The sequence below is a fragment of the Blastomyces dermatitidis genome (genome assembly GCF_000003525.1).
Source record: "Blastomyces dermatitidis ER-3 genomic scaffold supercont1.3, whole genome shotgun sequence".
In the NCBI taxonomy this organism is placed as follows: Eukaryota; Fungi; Ascomycota; class Eurotiomycetes; order Onygenales; family Ajellomycetaceae; genus Blastomyces; species Blastomyces dermatitidis.
This window is the reverse complement of record NW_025544776.1, coordinates 7289488-7314461: the sequence shown is the minus strand read 5'-3', so window position 1 is coordinate 7314461 and position 24974 is coordinate 7289488. Positions and strand designations below refer to the sequence as shown.

At 47.0% G+C, this 24974-nt stretch overlaps 8 protein-coding genes across 11 annotated transcripts; 5 read left to right on the top strand and 3 right to left on the bottom strand.

The window, feature by feature from the left end:
- The first annotated feature begins 163 nt into the window (after positions 1-163).
- BDCG_03871 (uncharacterized protein) lies at positions 164-683 on the top strand. The gene has a single exon (XM_045419541.1). It carries the CDS (start codon positions 229-231, stop codon positions 622-624), a length of 396 nt encoding a protein of 131 aa, XP_045275816.1. The 5' UTR covers positions 164-228; the 3' UTR covers positions 625-683.
- Positions 684-1262: 579 nt separating this feature from the next.
- BDCG_03870 (uncharacterized protein) lies at positions 1263-3453 on the top strand. Its single transcript, XM_045419540.1, has one exon. The coding sequence runs from the start codon at positions 1299-1301 to the stop codon at positions 3207-3209; it is 1911 nt and encodes a 636-aa protein (XP_045275815.1). The 5' UTR covers positions 1263-1298; the 3' UTR covers positions 3210-3453.
- Positions 3454-7202: 3749 nt separating this feature from the next.
- BDCG_03868 (centromeric protein E) lies at positions 7203-14359 on the top strand. Of its 4 annotated transcripts, XM_045419536.1 has the most exons (5): positions 7203-7431; positions 7538-9475; positions 9571-9576; positions 9645-10932; positions 11010-14171. In XM_045419536.1, exons 4-5 carry the CDS (start codon positions 10050-10052, stop codon positions 13226-13228), a joined length of 3102 nt encoding a protein of 1033 aa, XP_045280644.1. In that variant the 5' UTR covers positions 7203-7431; positions 7538-9475; positions 9571-9576; positions 9645-10049; the 3' UTR covers positions 13229-14171. The 4 variants fall into 4 exon arrangements, with proteins under 4 accessions (XP_045280644.1, XP_045280647.1, XP_045280646.1 ...); XM_045419539.1 differs by having other exon boundaries at positions 7394-7431; positions 7538-9045; positions 9571-10932; XM_045419538.1 differs by lacking the exon at positions 7203-7431 and having other exon boundaries at positions 7575-9327.
- A 1-nt stretch (position 14360) lies between these two features.
- On the top strand, positions 14361-18575 carry BDCG_03867 (uncharacterized protein). The gene has a single exon (XM_045419535.1). The coding sequence runs from the start codon at positions 16234-16236 to the stop codon at positions 18061-18063; it is 1830 nt and encodes a 609-aa protein (XP_045275814.1). The 5' UTR covers positions 14361-16233; the 3' UTR covers positions 18064-18575.
- On the bottom strand, positions 17951-20494 carry BDCG_03866 (diacylglycerol O-acyltransferase). Its single transcript, XM_045419534.1, has 2 exons — positions 19881-20494; positions 17951-19797 (listed from the first exon to the last, which is right to left on the bottom strand). The coding sequence occupies exons 1-2, from the start codon at positions 20249-20251 to the stop codon at positions 18771-18773; spliced, it is 1398 nt and encodes a 465-aa protein (XP_045275813.1). The 5' UTR covers positions 20252-20494; the 3' UTR covers positions 17951-18770.
- Positions 20495-20807: 313 nt separating this feature from the next.
- BDCG_03865 (uncharacterized protein) lies at positions 20808-21798 on the bottom strand (the record flags this gene model as incomplete). Its single annotated transcript, XM_045419533.1, has 2 exons — positions 20808-21509; positions 21622-21798. The coding sequence occupies 2 exons, from the start codon at positions 21796-21798 to the stop codon at positions 20808-20810; spliced, it is 879 nt and encodes a 292-aa protein (XP_045275812.1).
- A 569-nt stretch (positions 21799-22367) lies between these two features.
- Positions 22368-23607, bottom strand: BDCG_03864 (protein PXR1; the record flags this gene model as incomplete). The annotated part of the gene is made up of 3 exons (XM_045419532.1): positions 23478-23607; positions 22447-23401; positions 22368-22385 (listed from the first exon to the last, which is right to left on the bottom strand). The coding sequence occupies exons 1-3, from the start codon at positions 23498-23500 to the stop codon at positions 22368-22370; spliced, it is 996 nt and encodes a 331-aa protein (XP_045275811.1). The 5' UTR covers positions 23501-23607.
- Positions 23415-24964, top strand: BDCG_03863 (uncharacterized protein). The gene is made up of 3 exons (XM_045419531.1): positions 23415-23966; positions 24064-24176; positions 24290-24964. The coding sequence occupies exons 1-3, from the start codon at positions 23832-23834 to the stop codon at positions 24456-24458; spliced, it is 417 nt and encodes a 138-aa protein (XP_045275810.1). The 5' UTR covers positions 23415-23831; the 3' UTR covers positions 24459-24964.
- The last annotated feature ends 10 nt before the right edge of the window (positions 24965-24974 follow it).

Here is a 24974-nt window from a genome sequence, read left to right as displayed (position 1 = left end):
TCACGTTAATAATAATAATGCTAAAGACTCAATTAACTTACCCCGCAGTTAGCTCTCTAATCTTCCACATCCATCATAAATGCTATACATTCTGTGATTGTGAATTTCACCATGGGAATACTTCAAGTCTGAAACTGAGAACAAACTATACTGTACCTTGCTCTATTCTTGGTGATTCCTGCTGTTAATTTCGTTCGAACGTCTGCGCTTTGGCCGTGTTCTTCCTCAATGACTCCCGCCAACTTCACTGCAGTTGTATTCGTCACGCGGAAATCGGGCATTTCTCCAGCTGAATTTCAAGACCACTGGGACAACAAGCATGTTCCTTTACTAAAACGCCTTACCGGATCGCGATTTCCCTTGTCTCATACTCGGTATTACCTGAAGCGAGATGCCACCCCTCCTCACTACCCAGTCACGGCCCTGGTGGGCGACTCGGCCGCCTTCACCTACGATGGGTTTGCGATTCTAACCTTCAAGAGTGAGGCAGCCTTTCAAGAATATCTACCGATTGCGAGTCATCCCGAGGTGATGGAGGATGAGAAACAATTTGTACACCTGGCCGAGCTGAAGGCTGTCGCTCTGGCTGATATTCAGACAACTGTATCTGAGCACAGTTCTTGAGAATGAAGCTGGGTATTTTTATATTGTTCAAGTCTTCATTTTATCATGTTCTGCTCTCTGCTGTTAGAATATAAGTTTGGTTTTCAGTGCTTATTTTCATTTTCTATCTATCAAATTGAAGTGTTTTCAGCTTCTTCATAACAGATATATATGAATTAAAATAACAATATAGATAAATATAGTTATCAGATGTATTTCACTCTAAGGAATATTTATATCAAAATAATACATAATCAAAAGCTTCAGAACGTTTGTAAAAGCAAATAACTCTTCTCATGAATATTTAGGCAGTGTTCTGCACGACCAAATTTGAGACATGCTGCGGCCTCGAAGCCCTCTGCTGTCAAACAGCTGTGGCCTGTATGCCAGAAAATCTCCTTGACTCTTATTGTACAGTACATACATGTACATGTACATGTACTTATTGACACATGCGACGTAGCCAAGACTGCCCCTCTCTGTTTTGTCAGCTGCTAAAAATTTCCTCCGCGTGCTCTCATCTTCTGTATCCATAGGAGAAGAAGTAGAACTAGGAGGGAGAGATAGAACGAACCCGCTGTTCCATTCCCAAAAGATAAAGAAGAGAAGAGAAAGGAAAAGGAAAGAAAAGAAAAGAAAAGAGAAAAGAAAAAAGAAAGAAAGAAAGAAAGAAAAGAAAAGAAAAGAAAAAGAGCATGGAAGGCGTCAGCACTGCTGCCTCACTTGTAGCTTTGATTGAGACAACCATCCGCCTTGCGAGAGCTACGCGGGCGGCAGCGCAATCCTACGCCAATGCGGAGACCGGATACAAGGAACTCAAAAACTTTGGAATCCAATTTAGCGGACTGAAACTGGACCTTCTACTACCCTCGCTACAAACCCTCAAAGAAAAATTGCAAGCCAGAGAGTTCAATGTCAACCCAAGGGACCTTGCCGCTTTTGAAGTGGTCCTCAGAACAACCGTCTCCACCTTGGATAAAGCGAGCTCCTACCTACAACGTAACAACCCTCAGGGGGATCGTTTTGCTAGGTTGAAATGGGCGTTGTGGATCGAGGCAGAGGCAACAAGGAACATCGCGCTCGTTGAGAAACGGCTCGATCTCCTCTCACGCCTCTTACAGGATGCTGCGCTGGTCAGCCCGCAAAAGGCTCTGAGCTCCCGCCAGCTTCGTGTGAAAGATGGCGAAAAATTTATCGTCAGTGACGGTATATATCGCACACAGGCTAACTATAAGCCGAGAGGACCCGATGATCCACTAGTACTCGAGGGAATTGACATTCTAGTCCAATCCTGTGAGCCAGGGAAGAATTCTTCTAGGAGCCAGCGGATCGCTGGATACTGTCAGGCTTTACGTGGGAAGGATGATAGCGGATCTCCCTTTCAGACCGGGTTCCTGCCATGCATTGGGTTCAAGAATGGACGTATTGCCTTCCTGCTTCCAAGAAATATCGATTGGGGAAAACATCCGACAAGTTCACTGCTGGCCCTGATGTCAAATAGTCAAGGACAGCAGCTAGAACATGCCATACCCCTTGAGAGACGATTGGACTTGGCGACTCAATTATCCGAAGCGGTGCTAACGACTCATCTCTCTGGCTTCGTGCATTCCGCTATACGGAGTGAGACGATTCTCTTCCTGGGGCCACCAGAGGATTTCAAAGACGTGCCCTTGGAGGGCGTAACTTTGAATGCCACACTCCAAACCCCTAGTCAGGAAGTGACAGTGGGCGAGAATAAGAGAGCCAATGACCCACTGGAACCTAAACCTGGAATTTTCAGGAGGATGTCGAGAATTGGAAGCTTTAATAAGTCAAACCTGCGAACGAAAAATAGTCTTGGATCCTTGAGGCGGTGGAAAGCGGACCGAGAAAACAATATCAAGAACAGCAAGAATAATAAGAACAATGATGATATTATAAATGGCCCGCAAGCACCGGGGCCAGACGAGCATGTGGCGTCCCCGGACAACAACACGATTGAAGATACAAATGGCCTCTGGGATGTCGGGCCCGGACATGGAAGCGTGTACCTTGTTGGCTGGTGGTCGATGCAGGCGCATGCTGGGATGGAACAGCTGCAAGAACAGGACAAGGGCTGGCACAGAGCTATCTACCGCCACCCAGATCAATGGAGCAAAAACACTCTCAGTAACATGGGACATGACATCTATAGTTTGGGCGTTTGCCTTTTTGAGATTGCAATGTGGGAGAGTTTGCTCGTCAGGAAGTCTGAGTTGAATGATGATGAGTATGCCGAGGGAAGCTTCGAGCCCTCTGAGCTATTAGTCCGCGAAGCTGGGTTTAAGGACGGGCAGGATCTAACACGGAAGGGGATGAGAAGTAGGGACGGGCAGATGAAGGTGAAGAATGCCCTGTTGAAGATTGCGGAGGAAAAGCTTCCGGCGCTGGTGGGATCTGGGTATGCCGATGTTGTCAGGGCGTGTCTCACCTGTCTTGATGCTGATGGGAGCGGCAAGTATCGTAAGTGGGATGACGGGGTTAGGTTAGATCAAATGGACCATGACAGTGTCAGGAAGAACTGTGATGCGTTCAAACAGGTAGTTCTTTCGCGTCTTTGGAATCTTGCGACTGCGTTCGCGGCCTGACCTGGTCAGCGGTCTCGAGTAACTATTTTTTAAGCACCCTGTCTGTCCTCTTTAACACAAGTTCAACAACCTATTATATATCCACCTATAGATAGACCTTGAAGGACGTTGTTTACTCTGTGATGATTCTGAATATGAAGTTGATGGGCTTGATTGATTGAAGAATCCTAGCCAAGTGAGAAGTTAAATAGTTATTTAAATAGTTAAATAATCAATTGAGGAATAAATATAAAAGGGCGTTGGATTCAGAAGTTCAATCACAACCTCTGCAGTTTTCAAATCGTCACTCATATTTAAGCTTTCTTAACTACTTCTGTCTAGATCTCTCTTCACACATATTTATCAAGCCACCTGCCAACCCTCTCTACATTGATCATGGCTCCAATAGAGATGTAGCCTGAATCTGTCATCAACTGAACACGTTGTCAAGTTCAGTGATGTCTAACAGCTATTTGAAATGATCAGAGCTATCGTCAGCATGGAGATTGCCTCCACTGCAACGAAGTGCGAGTGCCCCCAGGCAGCATCTGAAGCCCCCTAGATATGCGGCATCTACGGAACCCCTAACTCTCAAGGATGTTGAGGAACTCATTTGGAAGCTCATCGACGAAAAAACAGCAAACGCTTCAGCTCCAGAGAATGAACTCAATAATCAGCTCAGGTTTATGGGGATGGTCAGTCGGATGATCGGCTCAGGTTTCAGACGGTCCTCAACCCGATACCAGGGACAATCAGGTGGCTAAAACTGATGCCAACGACACCAACGCATTCAAATCAGTTGAAGAAGTGTATGATACCACTGCTAAATGAGTGGGATCTTGCTGACAAACCATTTTCGATACATCTGGGATCATAGGATGTACAAGTATGCACTTGTGGAGCCAGCAAAGTCAACTCATGAGATAACTACATTGGACAGATACGTTTTCATTATCCGCAGAAGAGTGGGTCAGTAATGACTCCCATAATGGTGTACTGTATCTGATTATTGTCCGACAGACAAGGATACGAAAGAGACGAAGTTCCACATTGACATCAAGTCGGAGAGTTTGCGCGATATCCTGAGGACTATCTTGGGAGATGTTCAAGGAATCAGCTTGAAAGAACCAGTCCCATTTGTACGTCCTCTCTGTTTCTATACTTCCAGCAGCCTTGACTGACTGTCTTTTAGGTTGAGCAGAATCTCTTACACCACTATCTACCCGAATTAGGGTTATATCGAGGACTAAAACTCTATCGGGACGTCGACCAGAGTAAGATCGCCGAACATGAATCACACTTGGAGTCGCTCATCGACTACATCAAGACAGCCTATGACTCACGAGATAGAGTCTGAACCCCCTCTAAGAAGACGGCCACATCACATATGACCTACTTTGGGCCCTCTTCAAATCAAATACTTTGGTATATACCAAGTGTTTCGGCACAGGAAAGCCAAGATGTGTCAAGTATGATTTTGGAGAAGAATGGAATACAATCAGTGGGGTGAAGTAATTTCACATGGAAGGTTGTTATCTCGATTTTGATGGAAAGGTCCTTGGTGAAACAGTAATTCATCTCTCAATTGAAAAGTTTCATGGCGCCAAGTGGATTGACACACTTGAAGTATTTCCTCTTCATTGCCACTCAAACGAAAGGGATGCAAGGGAGCAACTACTCAACTGTGGTCACAGATTTCTTGGATTGACAGGTATCAATCACGTTGAGTACCTTGGGAAGAAGGCCTTCTACATGGAGAAAGGACGCCCAATCGAGGTGACCATCAATGGTCAAATCCCAAATCATGGTTGATCCAGCCCACTTCAAAGAAACCAACCCAAACTACAAGAAACCCAGCATTAGCGAGCCTTCTAGGTCTGCAACTGATATTTGGCTCTTTTTGGATGTGGAGGGTACCACTGAAATATCTACAGATGTCATCAAAAGCATCGGGAAGGAATCAGCTGACATGGCTGGAGATGATGTGCTCCTGTGCAATCCGACAGTACTTGGTTTCAGCCTTGACAAGAAGTTATGGCATAAGCATCATGATTCAGTATGCTTGAGCTTCTTGTCCAACTGACATATCTACAGTTGAATTTGCTGTTGATGGCATTGAGGATATCAAATGGCAGCCTGCTGCTGTCGCCCATCTCCAACTCTTGACAAGAAAAAGAAGGCCATACAGGCTCTTTCTGAGGCCCACATGCCACGAAAATCTGGCAACCGTGTTGATGATTTTGTTGTTGGGAAAGGCCAGGGCCTAAATGTGCTTCTATAGTGCGGTGACTGATCATATGAATTCATAATTGCATGCTGACTTTTATATAGCGGCCCACCAGGTGTGGGGAAGACTTTGAACGGCTGAGGTCCTATCTGAGCATCTTCAAAAGCCACTCTATTCGGTATGTCTGCTTAAACACCATCTTACACACATACTAACAATAATACTGGTCTCCGCGGGCGAGCTGGGCACTAGTGCAGAAAGCGTTGAGGCACGCCTTCCAGGTATCTTCCAACGCGCTTCAAGATGGAATGCTCTTCTCCTACTTGATGAAGCAGATGTTTACTTAGAGCAGCACTTGCCCTCAGAGATAATTCACAATGCCATAATCTGTGTATTCTTGCAAACACTTGAATATTACCAAGGCATCATGTTCCAGACAACCAATCGGGTCTCACATATTGATGATGCTATCACTAGCAGAATCCAGTTCAAGATCAACTATAATACCCTTAGCCCAGATCAAAGGAGGAGTATCTGGAAATGCGTTCTGAGAAGGGCATTTGCAGGTCAAGGACTGCCGGATTACAACAGCTTGGACCTCGAGAACCTAGTGCAAAGGGAGCTTAACAGTCAGGATGTAAGTCCTCTCCTCACAGTGATAGACAATTACTAATATGCCTCTAAGATCAAAAACTTGGTGTCTATAGCACTTGCCCTAGCCGAACAAGACGGAACTCAGCCGGGAGAATCTCATCTGGACATCGCGATTGACACAAGTGCCAATTTCGAATCCGACTTTCGGGCCGGGGGAAGGATCGAAAATATGAACAATTACATGTGATCTGGGAAGTCCACTATGCTGTGATCTTTGTCTTCTGCCTGCATAAGAAGCAAGGATTGGGAGAGCTGGCCTTCATATACGTTAATTTTATTTGCAGTGTCTACTCGCGGATGTGCAATTGGGATAGTTGGTTTGCCTATATTGACACCAAGTCGAAATTGCTTTGTGGTGGGATAGTTATCATAGTCATACTCTGAGCGATACATACATACAGTATCATCTACAAGTGTCTCTATGGGAAGTGTGAGAGACTCCACAGATAATTTCGCAATAGTCACAACAATGGTCTCGTAAGTTGCATCAACAACAGGCCCGATGAACGAACTCACTGGGCCAACATTGCAGGTTCATGCATGTAAATCAAATATGTTGCTGTGGTTGTCTCTAGATAGTGCAGAGGAATGTATATAAGCGACTTCAATTCATATCTGCCGTCGTTCATAAGTCAGGCTCTGAATCCTCGCCTGAATCAGGACAGATCATTTCATTAAACTTAAGTCTGCTATCTCTTGCATTTGTTGAAACCTGGTTGGCTGTTCAAATGTGAAGAGACTGGTAAAGAATCGTAGCCGACAGGAACAGCACTAGTGAGCGACGTGGACGAAATAAACGTAGTGTAGTAGTTAGTGGATAACCCCTGTTGATCGCTCCGACCCACTGTGAGAACGCCAGTGACAATCCAATGACCATGTACGGAGTACACAGTATGTCTACAATTGAAGAAGAAGAAGAAGAAGAAGAAGAATCTTCATGTTTGTATGACTGGAGGATCGTTGAGCCGTAGAGAGTCTGCGGGGGTCAAGTCAAGAGCTCTAGGAGAGGGCTGCGATGATGAGATCGGGGTATTGTATCAGAGGATTTCTTCTGACGGATCCTAGCCACGCGACATAATAATAATAGGTTTTGCGAGTATTATTTAACTACTGTGTACATTCTGCTATGAAGCCGAAGGGGTATTGACATATAGGTTTTAGCCAACTTCGTACATTGTTCTCCAGATGGACTTCCCTAGCGGTGCCTCTGGACAGACGGCCTCTTATGGATCTTCCACTCTGGAACAGTTGGTGCAACGTCCATCTTTAATAATAATCGAAGGTTTTCCCGCAATAGCAGGGCAGATATATAGCCATTCCAAGAGGGGCCTCTTTGGTAAACTTTGAGGATCGCATGGAAATGTAAGTACCTGAAACCGGAGGCCAAAATGATCGCAGACAAATCTTCTCGCTGGGATTCGTGAATGAACATATTATTAGTAGCAGATAATAACCAACTAACTTACAGACTTTAACTTTTGAGAAAAAACGGTTAAGGAAAATCGAATGTCGTGGCAGCCAACCGAGTTACTAGGCCACACAGGAAAGGAGAATAATATTTAACAACGACCCCTGCATTATTATTCTTATTGAAATAAACACAGCAACGCGCAGAAAAGACGGCATTTCTGATTACTTCGCAAAAAGGGGAACGAGCTCGGTTTTTACCAATTGCTTGCGGGCAGAAGGGAGTAGTTACCGTACCTGTTTTTATTTTTAATTTTTTGTTTTTATTTTGGTTTTATTATCTTTTTTCGAGGGGGCGGCGCGATGGCGTTCTATCCCACCCAACGGTCAACGAGAAACAAGAACCTTGGGATTTTCGGTCGAAGGAACGCGCACCGCCTACAGCCAATGAAGAGCCTGAAACCTTGGGCAAGCGAATCCACTGGTGGCCGAATCACACCGGGTTCTGTGACCAGACAGAGCTTAATATGACTGCCTGTGTACGCTATAACTTAGTAGAGCCTAATCATAATGATAGTGGTCGGAGGCCCTGCAACAAAAACAAACCAGGCCAAGCAGCATGCATGTCGCGTTGACAGTGTTGGGATTCCAAAGGCGGGCAGGGCAGGGACTGACTCGGAAGCATGAGAAGAGGAGGATGGTTTTGCTGTGAGAGGGTCCCTTTTTTTTTTTTTTTTTTTCCTTGTTTCCCCCTTATTCCTCCAACATCCGTATTCTGTTGGAGGTAGGGTAGGGTAGAGAGCAGTCTGTATAACTATGGCAGTGGTCCTTGGGCTTTCGATGCTCCCCGCGAACACGTTATGTGTGATGTGAGCCAGGGGAACCAGTCCGTTCCTTATCCTGAACCTTATTAATAATAATCTGGCATATTTTATCAAAGGGGCGTTGTCTGGTTGACGGGGATTTTGGGCTGGGCGCGTGGTGTAATAATAACTGTATCAGGATGATAGGAGGCAATGGAATTGAGACATGTATATGAGCCATAATAGCGACGATATCTGATAGAAATAACTAATAGTTGTTAATGTCTCAATCATAGTGCAGGATTACAGTTGCGGACAGAGTGAACGTATTGTTTGTAGTGTACGGAGTAGTGTAGTAGTTGTAGTGCGGGTGGTGGTGTAACTACGGAGTAGTGTGGTGTAAATAGTGTAGTTAGTGTGTTGTTGTGTTTACATCGTTCGTTTTTATTAATATTATTGTCTTGTCCTGCCAAACACGAACAACACAATCACCACCAACCGCCTCATTCCATCCATCCATCTATCTATCCATATCCATCCATCCATCCATTCATTCATTCATTCATTCATTCATACCCATCCATCCATCCCAACCTCATCTATCTAGTTAAATATCTCCTTTTTTCGTCTCTTCTCTCCACAACATCGATCCCAACTAGGACTCCGACTCCTCCTCTGTTCAACTCCTAGACTCGCTCTCTTGCCCTGGGGTTGTCTGAGCTTCCTTACTACTTGTCCTCCGTAGATTTCTCCCGATTGCCCAGCTGTGTGTCTCCACTTTCTTTTTTACTCCTTACTTTGTTGTCTGCTTTCTTAAATATTCTCCTGCGACGTCGAGGTCCTGTTCGTCCCGCCTATCGCTTACTTAGCACCTTCGCCAATCCTTATTATTCCTTTCGATATATTCCGTACCCACCGGCTATAATTGGATTATCTGCGAGACATTCGTCTGTCTGTCTGGCCTTAATCTTGAGTGTAACATGATACTTCAGTGACAACATCCCGCTCTCAGTCCCTGACATCTGGGAGGTTGAAGCTGCAGCAAAATGTGACTATCCTGCATCCAACCAACCCCAAGGACAACCTTCTGATGCTGTGTACCTCTCTCGTGGCTTGGAATAACATATTCCTTTGTGTACCAGTGTATCAGTCTTTGACTTACTGGACCTGTCATGGAAGATTCATGAGATGTACATGTACATTCATTGGGTTTTTCTTATCATTTTCAAATCCATGCGTTTTTCCCTTGCTCAACATCGAAGGACAAACCGCTAATCTCTCACACACAAAGACATATGTAGTTCACAGCCCTTCGATTCTCCCGAGTAAATCTGTTCCAATCGCCTCTTTAACACGCCTGGATAGATTCTAGGACCTAAGTTTCCACCACATCTGCATCGCCCTGCACCCGTCCTGCCCCGATCGATTCTTCAGCGGCCGGACCTTGTTTCCCTCGCCAAACATCCTTCATTTTACCTTAGAGAACTCCGGATAAGCACGCGCATTCATTCAAACCGTAACCAAAAACATAACCGTACCCGATAGAGACGCGTCTACCTCCATGGATATACCACCAAGGATCCAAGCAATTTAGCACGCGAAATTACCAAATCGCAGTGGCCATTCCTAGGTCGTTGGATATTGTGGTGATTCACCGATATTTTTATTTGACACCCTCCTACGTTCTTGTGTCACCTTTTCCTTCCAAGTGGCTACACGTTTGCGTTTTCTCGCGGTACTCTGATCGGGCTACACAAAAATCCCTTCAACATGGCCTCGACACTCCCACAACCCTCACGCCCCTCGACAAATCCTCCTACTACAGCGCTTCCTCCGTTGCCTGTTACAAGGTCAAAGAAAAGCATGCTGGCCCATTCAGAAACTTCCAAAGCTCCTTCGTCCACCTTAAAGCCCTCGAAACTTCGCACACCCTCTGCTTCACCACGCCCTTCTGCATTGGCCATGCCTCAACCGTCAAATACTTTATCCGGCGTCGCTGCTCCAGGATCTCCTTCTGTCGGTCTCGCCCCAGGCAGTCCTGATAAAACCCTGCGCCGTGCTGTCAGCATTGCCGCTTTTCCCCAACCCCCTAAAGCGGGAAACCGCCCCTCTGTCAACTCAAGCACTTCTTCGCTCTCCCAACTTTCGACCAAATCACGATCCCCAGACCAATCGAAACCACTCACCTCGTCGAGCAGTTTACGTCTCAAGAAGGCAAGAACTTCCACTAGTTCAGGGAATACTTTCAAAGGACCTAATTCCTCCAGAACACCCAGCCTGCTGAATAGTAGTGGAGATGGGAAGTCTATTCCAAATGCTCCAAATGCTAGAAATTCCGAGGGTCATTTCAGTATCCCCTCCCCACCACAGAGCAGGAGCTCATCAGCCCAGGGATCCTACTCGACCAGTGCCACCACCTATGATGAAGTCGACGATAGCGGGCGAAGAGGCCGAGAGGAGTCCGATGCCATTTCTGGCAATGGAAAACGCTCTTCTGAGGGAAAAGAGGCGAAAGGGAACGTCATAGTAAGCGTCAGAGTTAGACCCGATACGAGCGGCGGAGAAAACTCCAAATCCGATGGAGAATGGATGGTTGACGGCCGAAGATCGCTTGTATCTCACCGTGGAAAGGAATCAGGAGATTACTTTTATGGTAAATTCCCTCGTAATTGTCGAAATCTTACAAGGCTTCTTTTTACACCACACTGACATTTTTTCGATGCTCCACAGATAATGTATTTACAGCTCATGATAACAATGCTAGAGTATACGATTCATGTGCGAAACGACTTGTTCGTCGGGTTATGGAAGGTTATCACGGTACAGTTTTCGCGTACGGAATGACTGGGACTGGAAAGACATTTTCGATGCAGGGCACTGCTACATCTCCGGGAGTTATCCCCTTGGCCATTACAGACATATTTTCTTACATTAGGGAAACACCGCATCGCGAGTTTTTACTTCGTGTAAGCTATCTAGAAATTTACAATGAGAAAATCCACGACTTGCTGTCGCCGCCTCCTTCCGGAACCGGCCCTGGAGCTCCGCAACAGGAAGAAATCAAACTAAGAGAAGACAGCAAACGAGGTGTATACGCCTCGCCTCTCAAGGAAGAAATTGTGCAAAGTCCAACTCAATTATTACGAGTTATTGCAAGAGGTGACCACGCCCGAAGGACTGGAAGTACGCAATTTAACGCCCGTAGCTCCCGGAGTCATGCCGTTGTGCAAATTGTAGTGGAAAGTCGAGAACGAGTTCCTGCAGGGAATTCTTCACAGGAGAAGCGCACGGCAATGGCCCCGGGTGGAGTGCGTGTCTCAACCTTGAGTCTGATTGATCTTGCTGGATCCGAACGCGCGGCAGAGAATAAGGAACGGAGAACAGAAGGCGCTCACATCAACAAGAGTTTGCTTACTCTCGGCACTGTCATTGCCAGGCTATCAGGGGATAAGGATAAGAATGGCCAGCCCACCGATCGAGACGGGAAACATTTACCGTATCGCGACAGCAAATTAACACGATTGCTGCAACCTGCTCTGTCAGGCAATTCTCTTGTCAGCATTCTTTGCACCCTCCAGATCGGATCTGGTGCGAGTGCCGCTTCCGCCCAATCTCACACGGGAGAAACATTGAATACCCTGAAATTCGCGGCTAGAGCGAAGAACAACATTGTCAGTCATGCCAAAAGAGCTGAAGAAGCGCTAGGGAGCACTGGGGGGGATGCCGGTAGTCGAGTTCTCTTAGAGCGTTACCGCATGGAAATCCAATCGCTCAGATCCCAACTTGAAGGCCAAGCGAGGGTTCAAAACGAGAAAGAGGAGATGTGGGAACAAAAGATGCTCGAGAAGGAGGCAGAGAACCGTCATGAAGAACAAATGCTAGAAATGCAGCTCGCTCGGACAGCCCTCAAGGAGCGTATCGAGCATTTGAACCGTCTAATCTTATGCTCCAAGTCCACTGGTGTGAATTCCAATGGGAATATATCTACGTTCACAAGGATTTCGGGACTTTCAGCAAGCGGAATCGAGTCTAGTATTAGGTCTATTCGGTCCTCAGCATCTCAGTCTACTTTGGGCGCAAATGGTTCTGCTCTAAATAGATCTGGTTCGATGCTTTCAATGCGAAGCCAAGGCGCATTGCCTTCAACTCAGGCATCAAACTCTCACTTTATCAATAATGAATACGAGGATGACACGATGGGTGAGTTTGCCGATGGAATGGCAAGCCTTCAGATGCAAGTCAATGCCCTTCAAGCAGACCTCACCGATAAAAACCGATATATCTCAACCCTCGAACGGCGACTGCTACAAGCTCGCCGCTCAAGCCACTCTCGCATGTCAATGGGATTTTCTCATCTCAAAGGCGCTGCGGCATCTATAGATGACCCGGAGGTGATGGCCATACTTCGCGAGAAGGACATGGAAATATCAGAATTGCGTATCCAGCTAGATGACAAAGACAGGATGGTTGCAGCGTTGCGTTCAGCCGCCCGCCAACGTGATTTTGCTCAATTGACGCCAGACTCAATACCCCAGGAAATAAAGCAAAAATCTGGCCACCAGAGTGTTGAAAGCAACAGCAGCTCAACAAAGAGTGGCGGTGCTGCTACGGAGGCGATTAGCCCGGTTGCCCTCCTGTCTCCAGCGAAGATGGGTATGACGGAGAGGGAAAAGGGAAAAGCGAGGGACAAGGAAACTGAAGAAAGGGAGAGGAGGGAGAAGGAGAAGGAGAAGAAACGACGAAGCGTTGATGAGATGTCGCGAATGCTTGATGAGATGATCCAGGATAGGGTGGAAAGCGGCCACTTGGTCAAAGGCACTAGAGGTAGCGTGCGTGTTGCCAATGGCGGCGGCAGGCGGCAGTCATCCTCTGGATCGAATACTGTACCTGGGATGGGCGCGATGGTCACCGCACTTCGCGGTTCGGTCCCAGATATCCAATCCGCGTGATTATTTTTTTCCCTTCTCTCCTCTTCCTTCCCCCTTTTGGAATTGACAATCTCGACGTCAGTGATGAGATTGCCATATTATTCGTCCTTTTTTTTTTTGGCTTCTTCCACCTTGTCTCTTTCCCTCGGGCACCCTTCTCCTGACCGCGTTCTATGGTTTACTCTTTTCTTTCTGTTGGTAGTCCCACCGCCAATTTTGCTCCACACATTTTAACTACCTCCCCCGCCTTTACGCTTCCTTGTATAGTAACTTCTATTTCTTTCCTGATACCCATTATCTTGACACTGTATTTGTTTTGGTACGCTTCTTCCAATTCCCATTTTCGCTTCCCTCTTCCTTCGCGTCAACAATGTCCTCTATAAGGACTGGTTTGGCGGTATATTTTGCTTTTGGTTTGTTCTATCAGCATGTTTTTTCTGACAGGCCAGATTTCACTACGACTTCGCGTATTTCATCATTCTCGTGCCTGCCATGGTTTTTCTTTACTCCCTTTCTTTTCTTACTCCTTTGCTTCTTTTCTTGCTCCTTTTCTCTACTTTACCTGAACCCGATGTATCTCTGTCTATATAGCTGACTACCTTCCTTACCTATCTTAAATAATGCTGAAACGGGAAATGAAAGATAAGATTGCGGCGAGATGTTTGCTTTTACCATCTGACTTTATTTTGGCTATTTTTCCTATATTTGCTCTATGGTCGTTACTTATTTATTGTTATTTTACTTCTTCCTACGTTAATTGTCAGCTGGCTTGTACCCTACAGTCGTGGGATAGAGAGAGGGATAGTAGCTTGTCGACTTCTCTATGCTATCGATATTTTACCTTTCTTCCTGTCTTTGTTGACAATGTACTATATTAGGTCATGGTGCTAGACATTGTTCATACAGTTTAGATGATAGATCCAGCCATGGTTGAATGAAGAATTTTCCCTGCTCTTCTCCGGTATAGTTATGGATTAAAACATACATGTAAAGTACGGAGTGCACATTGTTACTCACTCAATGCCTGTCTTTTTCTGGCATTCCATACAAGTCACCTGACGGGCACCTTATTTGCCTAATCCGGTAATCTGAGGTCAGCTTTTCTGATATCCGCATCATCCCAGCATAAAATAACTCCAATCACCAACCCAACCACAGTTCTTTCTACCCGGTAGTGCTGCGTCTCTCATCGTATTATTATCCATGGGCGCCTGGTTCTGCGCTGGGACGGCCTCCGGCATGCTGTCTTATTTTGTCCACTCTCACTGAATAATACCGCCGTTGTTCAGGTTATAACCTGACACAGAGAATAAAAGACGGATTAAGACGCCCTTCCAACTACTTCCAGGATCCCCGATTGGATAGTTGGAACACGGAGGATACGATGTTCAACTCTGTTCAGACAACGCTCTGCACCACCACTCACCTCACAGTACTAGTACTTGTCTCCAGGTCCACCGGAGCCTAGCTCATCCAAACGGCGCGAAAGATGAAACCCCGGCCCCCACTACGTTAGTTACAGACGGAATTTCACCACTCATCTTTCTTCGAGATCTATTCTAGCTGGCCTATCAGAATCCTTGATACTCCGTGTTGAACTTTTCAAAACCGCCAACGCCAGACATCAGGCTCGCTGCTACGGAGTATTATTATTGTGGGAGCTGGTGCGTGTCTTCAATTTAGGAACCTCAACCTTGGATTCTTTTTGTGGCACATAGCAATAATTTGCCTTATTATTCTGGGATTTCTTCGCCCTCTTCTTCCTTTTGTTCTTCTAGTTAGCCTTCCAGAAACTACCCATCCCAGGTCTGACATGCCATGCTTCCGAGACGAGACAACCTTTAATGACGTCGCATAAGTTAAGAACGACCAGGTCCCTCTCTTCCCGGACCGGCATTTTCCAAGTGTGAAGTGAAAGCTCTCTGAAATCCTGGGGCGACCGCCGCTCTTTTTTAGTATTCAAGGGTTTTTTTTTTTTTTTGGTCTCAACCTATCCATCCATCATTATCATGCACTGCCAGACAGCCTGCTGGAATTAAGACGGAAGATCAAGACATCTCTTTATTGTCGATTCGAATATAGAAATCTTGTCCTATAAACGTGCCGAGTTTCTCCAGATTTCAAAAGTGGAACTGGGGTGTGGAAATGCCTGCCGGTCGGTCCACGATGAGTATCTTCGCGAGTCACGAGATATAAACCAGACAGGAATGGAAGACGGAACTTCTGGATACCCCTGGTTGCTCCTGTGGACATAACTAGCCCATGATCTTTGGCCTTCGTCGATTTCTCGTGATCTTAGCTGAAACCATTGCCTATCCTTTCTACGGTGCCTTCTCACGTTTGATAAAAAGTCCTTGGTTTCACATTTTCAAGGTTCGCATGGACGGTCCTCCTAAAGTATTTAAACCACAGGTCCAATTCTCCATACATATATTTACGGATACACACAACGACTTTTGTCACTGGTCTCTCTTCTACCCTCCTTCCTTCGGGGCCTTGCCTATCTGCATTATCTCTACTTGTACATGTACATGTACATGTACAACGAGAATTCCGGCCGTGGCAAAGCATCCTCTCCCTGTTGAATACGGAATGCTATTTAGATACAATTAATTTTATTGCATTTGTCGGGCGTCTCCTTCGCTTGCTGTCGAATGATCTAGCACCATCACCACAGGAGATCTGATTCTTGTCTGTCGCTTGGTAGTCCGACAGCTTCGCTTCCATTCTTCGTGCCCTTCAATTACGCTTTCTCTACGGCTTCCTCTTTATACCGTTCCTTGATTTTACATATGGCTCAGGTTGACCGCCTTGGGATCTGCGTTTGCAACAGTGAGCGGGTTGCGAAGGATTCCATGCCCATCGTTATTTTGCCTAGAAGGTTACCAAGCGGAGTCAACTGATCGATCATCGGCGTCATCATTTGTCTAGCGGGTATCTCAAGAAGCGTTCACGTGGATTTTTGTACAGTCAATTTTGTGTTTATTTCACTTAAATCGTCGTTGAGCGACGATATACCTACCAAAATGTTTGTCCCTAAACACAGCTCCCACAACATGACACTGCGACGGACGCCAACGAGGAGCACCTTCGGTCCAACTCCTTTGTCAAAACAAAGTCTCCGCGTTCCACTGGCTGATTCTCCTCTCCCGTCGCCGAGTTTACCCTCGATACTTCCCCGCCACGGCAAGAAACCCTCGCGAACCTGGCCCATGAAAGCCTGGCGAGTCTTCGCTTGGATAATTGGAGTAGTTCTGATTATTTGGTTTGGTGTTTCATGGCAGCGATCGGGGCGTCCTCCCCCTCCTGTCAATTACGTTTCTACCGAGGGTGACCCCTTCGAAATAGTCGGCAGTGATGACCTTCCCAAGGGCCCCAGCCCAGTGATGGTGACTGATCAACAAGGAAGATCGCGATGGACAATTTCAATTCCACACAATCTCGAGTTCCCCTTACCTCCATCTGACTACTCTCGCATCTGTTCACAGGCAATGGAGTTGTCGCGTAACATGGAAAACATTAAAAATAATAAACCCGCCTCAGCCCTTCATACTGCACATCATGCATACTACTGGAAGGATAAAAATTTCATAGACGTTCCTGATGCGGAAGACAAAGGACTACTTCCAAGTTCGCGTGGCCGCGAAATCTCTCGAGGAGGACTTGGTGTAGTCGGTGGTGAGATATATATCGATCGCCAGGAGCTGCCCATTTGCGAGAAGTCTTTGACTTATGTCATGCAGACAGACGATGCGGGGATGGGTGCGACATTAATGGGTTTATGGATGAGCTACGGCTTGGCTCAATACGAAGGAAGGGAAGTTTTTGTTGATGACACGAATTGGGCATATGGCCGATACACAACATACTTTAGGCGCCCACCAATGCCTTCCTGCCGTCCCCCTCCGCAGTCGCAGCGATTGCCTTGTCCCCATCAAGCTAGACATCTCCTCATATCTTCGGCTACTACAAAATGGGCGTTCGGACATGGTTTCAATGAAAAATTCGAAGACGGGCACAGGAGGGGAGTGCATCGCCAGAAACAGATATTTGGTTTCCTCCGCAGCGGCTATGAAGCCTTGTTCCAACTGACGGGCAGTGATGCTAGGTACTTTGAACAACGCGTAAATGAACTGAATACCTCGATACGAAATAAAGGAGGCATTGAGGTGGGCGTCCACGTCCGCCACGGCGACTCTCACCCCATGGAATTCCAATACCAAAAGTCCTACCTACCTCTAGCAACATACAGCGATGCGGCGTATAACATCATGATATCTTCCCGCGGGGGCAATATCAAACCTGCTGTGTCTCTTAACCGGGAAAAGTCCAAAATCTTACTTGCCTCCGATGACCCGGATGTCTACTCGGCTACGGAGCTGTCCGACGCGGAAAAAGCACAGTCGATGATTACACTGGTAAGCAAGGCGGCACTTGACGCCGCTACGGCAGCGAAGGGAGGGACCCCAAACATGATGGACGGCAACATAGGCTGGGAAGGCGGGTTCTTTAGTGACATGTTCTGGTCTTTGGGAGCACCGCCACCTCCGCGGGCGGCGGGGAGCCCGCGCGCCTCAAAGAACGAACCGCATCTGCGGCCGCGAAGCGTGGGACCGACTGACATAGACTTGTTCCGTTTCCATCCTCCTAAAGAAGCTCTGCGTCTGCGCCAGCTGGTTGGGCGAGCGTACCTGCTCGATCTAGCTGTGCTAGGGCAGGCGGACGCGGTGGTTTGTGGGGTTAGTAGCATTGGGTGTCGGCTGCTGGCTGTTATGCTTGGGTGGGATAAGGCTATTGAGCAGGGGAAGTGGAAAAATGTGGATGGGACGTGGCATTGGAAGGGGATTATATGGTAGGAGTTAAGCTGGTTAATGATATCCCTTTACTTCACACTTCACTTCTTTACTTTTCCTGTATTTATTTTTCATATTGGTCACTGCTGGACGCCAATCGGCTCCCCCTTGTCCTCTTGTTTCTTCACAGCGATCATCGTCCATTTCTACATCTCACAGAATTTCATACGTCTCAACCTCTTTTCTCTTCTGTTTTGTCCACTGTATTTGGGAGAAATATTTCGTTATATGAGCGTTCTAGCAATAGCGCACGGCAAACGGGAGGAGGATGTGGGACATAAGATATTGTTTAGTTCTTCAGAGTACCATAGATATGTCGTTATTGTTCTCCGAGTTCAGTGTCCCTTATCAGCGGAGCGAGGTGTCAATCCCGGATATACAGACATCCCACTACTCTGACCATCAATGCAGACCAGCTACTGGAAAGGTTTCAATTCCTAAGCGATAAATGCAGTCGCTATTCAAACGCTTGAAAGTAAAGATAATTTTAATAATCTTAATTAACTACGTAACCGCAAGCAAGCGTCCGACTAAGAAGCCTCAAAGAAACATAAACCAATCCAGCAAAAACTCCCAGCTGCAAACCCAAACTCAGTATTCAAGCAGAACCTAAAACCCCCTCTGGTAGAAAAAAAAATACACTCCTGACAAACGGACCCACACATAGCCTCCAACATATCACCTTACAAGCAATGAATTCCCTACCCTTCTTATGCGACGATTTCCAACTCCGATGTCCTCTCCGTAGCAAATAAACCACGATACTCCTCCCACAATCGTTGCAGCTCGCGCACATACTTATCGTGCAACTCGTCAACATAAGCATCCTCAATCTTGGCCCGATCATGCTGCTGTACAACCTGAATGGGTCGACCAACGACAATATTCACCGGACGGCGATAAGGCATTAAGCCAACGTCATAATTGAAGACGCCGCGGGCATGAAATAGCGGGATAGTGAAACCCATCGTGCGCTTGACGAGGAGTTGAAACCTGCGGATGAGCGGGTGCTGGTCGGAGGGAACCTGTTCGTATAATTCGTTTTCACCAAAGGCGAGGACCGGGACGAGGTCTGCACCTGTGCGGATAGCAAGTTTGACGAAGCCTTTTCGGCGTTTGAGAACTAGGCGGATGGAATGGGGTTGTGCGTCGAGCGACTCGCTAGCGCCTCCGACGACGATAGTGATGGCGCGGCCCATGCCGGCGTTGTCGAGGCCGCCTTTTGATAGGATATTTTCGCACGATTCGCGGGACACACTGGCCAGTCCCATGGCAAGGGCGTAGTCGCGGTAGAAGGGGAGACGGAAGTTGGAGTCTAGGGTGAGGAGGGTGTTGGTAATTCCCGGAAAGAGGTCGGAGAAGCCTAGGGCTTCAGTGCCAAATGCAGCAAAAGCTCCGTGGGAGATGATGCCATGAGGGTGGTAGCCGAAAACATATTTTCGGGTAGCAGGGAGGGGAACGGAGCGGTGCAGACGGGCGGGGAAGTAGGAGGCGAAATATTTCCAGATGCGGAGTGAACGCAGGAATTGGCTACGGCGGACCAGCGTGCCAGATGTTGCAGTGTCGGAGAATAGAGAAATATAGACTAAGTAGGGCAGGAGGAGAGGCCAGAAGAGAGGGATGGCACAGGAGAAGAAGAAGACTGTTAGAAAGACAGGTACGGAGATGGTGTGGTAGAGGACTACGAGGGTCTGGAGACGCCTGTCAAGGCCAACGTTGAGCGGAGCCCAGCGCAAGCTATATACAACATATATGCATATATATTAGAATAGGTCCCAGCAATGGAAGTAGTAGAAGGGATAAACTAAGGGACTTCGTACCCGGTGCGCTCTGAAGTTCCCCGGCGGCTTCTACCTGGATTGTTGTTTGCGCCGTTTCCTTGCGAGCCATTTGCCCTTCTTGACCTTGCGCTCCCACGGTGCGTATGAGTTCCCCTCGGCAGAGGAGAAGATGTAAGCCCATTCCGCTGAGAGAAGCCCTCTGTTTTCAATAGTGACGCACCGGGAGGCTGGCCATCGATTTGGAGCGGGGATCCTTCATTCTCGAACGCAGAGCGTTCGGGAACTTCACATTTACCGGATACAACGGCTTGCACATAAGACATGGGAGGTAATCCAAGTGAAGCTCGATCTTCGGCCCGTGAGGGCTCCGGATTTAAAGGAGTGGAGGGAGACGGGGAGCGGGAACGCATGGTTTCAAGTTTCTGCTTGGAGATAAGCTCCTCTTGGAAACAGCCGGCTACGGTATCTCAACTCCCATCTCAGCAAACGCGCACAGGAGACAGAGACAGAGGGGCAGGGAGCGAGAGAGAGAGAGAGAGAGAGTAAACAAACAGGAATTGGGTATAAGAATGAGCCTGAATATAAATAGTAAAGTCCGGAATGAAGATGAATAAAACAAGACAAATGACGTTGGGGCGGAGTCTTGGCAAAACGGCGAGAAATGACGTCAATGTACTCCGTAGTGTAGCGCAGCGGTGTCAAGCCACAGGACAAAATAAAATACATATGCTGTAGAAAGTATCACACAGTGCAGGGGAGGAGATCTAAGTTGTATTACAAGTAGACAAAAAGGGAGAACATTTGTTGAATTTGATTATTGTTCTCTATCACTCTAATTATCATTAGCTGTACTCCGTAGTGGTATTTTAGACATGTTGAATGGAGATTGGCCAAGTCACACATTAACTGCTTTGATCTCCTCCCACCAAACAACTCAACAATAACCAAGCCAAATCAACCAGTATCCTACCCAAAGATTTCAATCCACATCTTCCTATACTCCCGCATAATAATAACTTCAAACTCAAAAGTCTCTGCCTGCAGTGTCCGTCCCCCCTCAAACATCACCGGTCCCCCAAACTCTGCTTCCAACAACCTCCCCAATTGATCTTCAAACCTCCTCAACATTAGCTCATAGTATGGATGCAACGGCTGCCCTTTCCTCCACCCTTCCTTTGGCGGCGCCGTTGGCTGCGCCATTGTCTGCTGCAGCGCAACATTCGCTACAGGCCTATACGCCGTATTGTTCGCGGTCGATCTGACAGCGATGGTTGTCGCCAACACACGAGCCCGTGAACCTTGTGGCCGTTTGCTCCAGTCCGCGCGGATGTTGTCTAGGACACTGCGAGAGTGTTTGAGCCATTCATCATGGAAGGCATCTCTGCTCATTATCGTCGGGAATCCCGGGAGTTGCTGCTGCTGGAGCTGGGCGTGGAAGTTGTCAAAGAACGCGCTGAGGATTTGCGTATAGTACGGGTGGAGCTGGTCGCCAGGCGCCCAGACAGAGGGTGGCGGGGAGTCTGGGAAGCGTACGGATTCCTGGTATGCACGGACGGCAAGGACATAGAATGAGTCTATGGAAATGATAGTGGCCGTTGGTGCTGTTGGTGATGGCGCGCTGATATTGCTATTGAGGTAAGCCTGGGTGTGAGGGATGTCTGCGAAATGCTATTTGTCTCAAATGCAGAGGTTAGTATTGCAGACAATGGTACTGACAAATCAACAGCGTATATATGCTTTGTCTACATACTTACGCGTTGATGTGACGATGTAAACTAACCGATGCTGAATTGGGAGTTATCAAGCCCTGGCTGGCATCTCTCAGCCCAAGCTCCCTCCTGTCATTTTCAATTTGGTCCCCAACTGATGGCACGCGAAACCTTTCTGATATAGGTCCGCCCTCGAAACTGATTAACCAGGGGCTAAGGCCGGCTTTGGAAGGGAACCCGTTACCCATCTTTTTTCGTGGGGTGGACGAGGACGAAGGTAAATAGGTTGGCTTGAGGACCTAAAAGGGAAAAAGATGTATTCGGAAAATGAGATAGGGAAGAGTCCGATTTTGATGTATATTCTTGACATTCATTGCAGTGTTATAGAGGAGGGGTTGTCAAGGCAACTTCTCCTATTCACTTTTTTTTTCGTTTTTGTTTCTGTTTCTGCTTGCCGTCACCGTATGGGAAGAATGCGTATGCCGCAATTCATTATATTTATTTCAGAGATGGAAAACATCGAGCAGAAATACGATATATAACTTCAGGTGCATCACAGTAAAGTATATGTGACTGGGTATAGAGCATAGCGCTATCAAGAAGAACGGAGCGAAAGTATGTGCGATAGTGTAAATAGACGGGGTCGTGATCTAAAATAGCACACACTACTGCTGTAAGGAACAGAGGAGTCGCTTTCTGAAATGCCACAAAAAAAAGAAAGGAGCATGTAAACAACGCTGAGCCAGCAGCAGCATAAGCTAAACCCAGACACGATGCTCACGGATATCTATATTGTTCTGTACATGCTCCCGATCTATCATTTCACCATAAATATCTGCAAGGTCAAATTAGCAATGAACAAGATACTCAGCAGAGAGACTAATGTAAGACTTTACCTCATTTAAAGACTTTGCATCCATCAATGCCAGCTTCTTTTGCTGTATATACCGACCCCGGATAAACTGGCGACCCATCGGCCGATGTTCCCTGACCTTCACAATATTCCCATGTTTCGCTGCAGTACTCGATTTCTCCTCCTCCTGCGGGGCAGAGGTTTGGACATCGGGTGATATAGCATCGTCGCCCGCTTCTGTATCACTGGGCTCAATCTCTTTTTGTTTTCGCTTTTTTGTTTTTTCCCGCTTCTTATCGACGAGCGCATCTTCGGAGGTAGTTGCTGTATCAATACACACGGAGACATCACGGGACTTTCTTTTCTTCTCTTTCTTCTCTCTCTTTTCCTTCTTTTCCTTCTTTTCCTTCTTCTCCTTGTTCTTCTTCTTGGAGGATTCCTCGGCTAGATCTGAACCAGTATCATCACTCTTAACCTTTCGCTTATCCTTCTTGCGTTCTTTTTTCGCTGCTGTTTTTTCCGATTTCCCTTCGTCCTGCGAGCTTTGAGATGTTTGTCCTTTCTCTTCACCAACGCTCTTCACTTCCGCAAGCGCCTGAATCTTCTCATGCACCAGTAATCCCCCGCTCACAAACCTCATCGTCGTCCACCTTTGCTCGATAAAACTAGCCAGTCGCCGATCATCTCGCTTTTTCTGTTCCTTTTCCAGCTCCGCATCACTCTTTCCATTAAGCCGTCCCAGTAATCCCTGAAAGGCGTCCAGGCCCGTCGGTTCGTCCTCTGCACGAAGTCTAGCACCGAGCCCCAAATTGTCATCCTTTATATTAACACGAATATGGCCAGCGCTGCCGGCGGTGAAATGGTCCGCATGGGCGGCGTTGGAAGCACCCAGGAAACTTCCAGGAGTCCAACCCTGGGCACACATGATCTTGTGGCCATAGCCGGAGGTCGAGCGGGACCAGGCTGTATTGTTAGGGTCGTGGAAGATTTTGGTCCTCCTTGTGTATGAGAATTAAAAAAAGTTAGTGTGGGACGTCGGAGTTGGAAAACATGATTTGGGCTACTGTTACTGACTTTCGAGGGCCGGCTAACCCCATTGCAGCTGAGAGGAGTGTCGGAGGGAGTGTCAGAAGGTAGAGAGCGTATGGCTGGAGATATTTTGTCTTCTCTTGGTCGCTGTCGGGATATTCTTCTTCGAGCTAACTCGGCCAGTAACAAAAAAAAAAGAAAAAGAAAAAAGGAGTTTGGGGTGAGGTTGGCTAAATAAATATTTAACTAATCTCCACGTGACCAAAGCAATAATTCCAGATCTGTGTCATGGACAAAACACCGTTCCAGTTCGCATTATTGGCGTGTCGGTCTTGCGCACCTTGTCTTCAGCAGTATAACAAAGCAGTACTAGGTTTTGAGCTGTGATCCGGGGGACGAATGTCTGGCAAGAAACCCACCCCTCGCCGGCGCGGACGCCCATCAAGAGCAAGCACCGCAGGAAGTGCCTCCGACCATGAGCTGGCTGGCATGTCGTCGAACCCCGCAGATATATTCAAGGACATGAGCAGTGCTGTGAGATGCACATCTGCGTGCCTTGCTTGTTCCCTGTTACTACTGCTTTGAAACACCCATGCTCATATAAGCCCACCTAACCTATCAATGCTTACAGGTTGAAAAGCGCAACAAGGACAAATGGCAGAGACTCCGCGCGCAGCACAAATCTCAGGTTAAGAAGACAGAGGAAGTGATTCAATCAATGGCTCATTCGAATAAATTGGCCCTGTGGGTTCTCAAGATACTACTTCTCGTTTTCGCTTGCGTCGCGTCAATGAAATCCGTGACGGCCCCCTTTACCTTGACACTTTCAGCTAACAATACTGTCTCGTCCCACGTAGCATAAGGCACCGGAGAGCTCAGATTAAACGCCTGTTAGACCTTGTCAAGAAGAGGACAGAAATCGAGATGGAGATTGTGGCCAACATGCAGAGGCTGGGTGATCTGTACGAAGCTGCTAGCAGCGAACTGAATTCTGTGCTGACGAGCCGGCTGTCCTACCTCCAGTGAGTGAAACACTGGCGACATATGGATGGATGAGATATGTATCCTTAAGATTTAGCGATATAGCCCTCCGTGGGTGGGATCTACGAGGGTATGATACTTACGTTGTTACTGTTTCGACCCTTCAAAGACCAGGCGTTCTTTCGGGTGGAAGAGAGCTTTATACGGGTTATTATGGTATCTCTATGGAATGGCATCTTTTGGGCTCATTTTCCTCTATCTTAATGCTGTTCTCCACAGCTGTATGTTTAATGAATGCGGAGGGACTGATGAGTGATGTGTGTCTAAGACCCTAAGGAAGGAATAGATATGGTCCTCGCCCAGCATGCGCGTATCTTTATCGATGTATATTATAGACATACGCTTTGTGTGGATTATTTATGCACATATCTAATGCATTATCATGATATATTTATACATTTATCCTGATTTTCTACATTTTTTCTGCTCTATTGGACATATTCTATTTTTAGGTTGCGATCTCTTCCAATCTGGAGAAATAGTAACAAAACAGCATTTAAA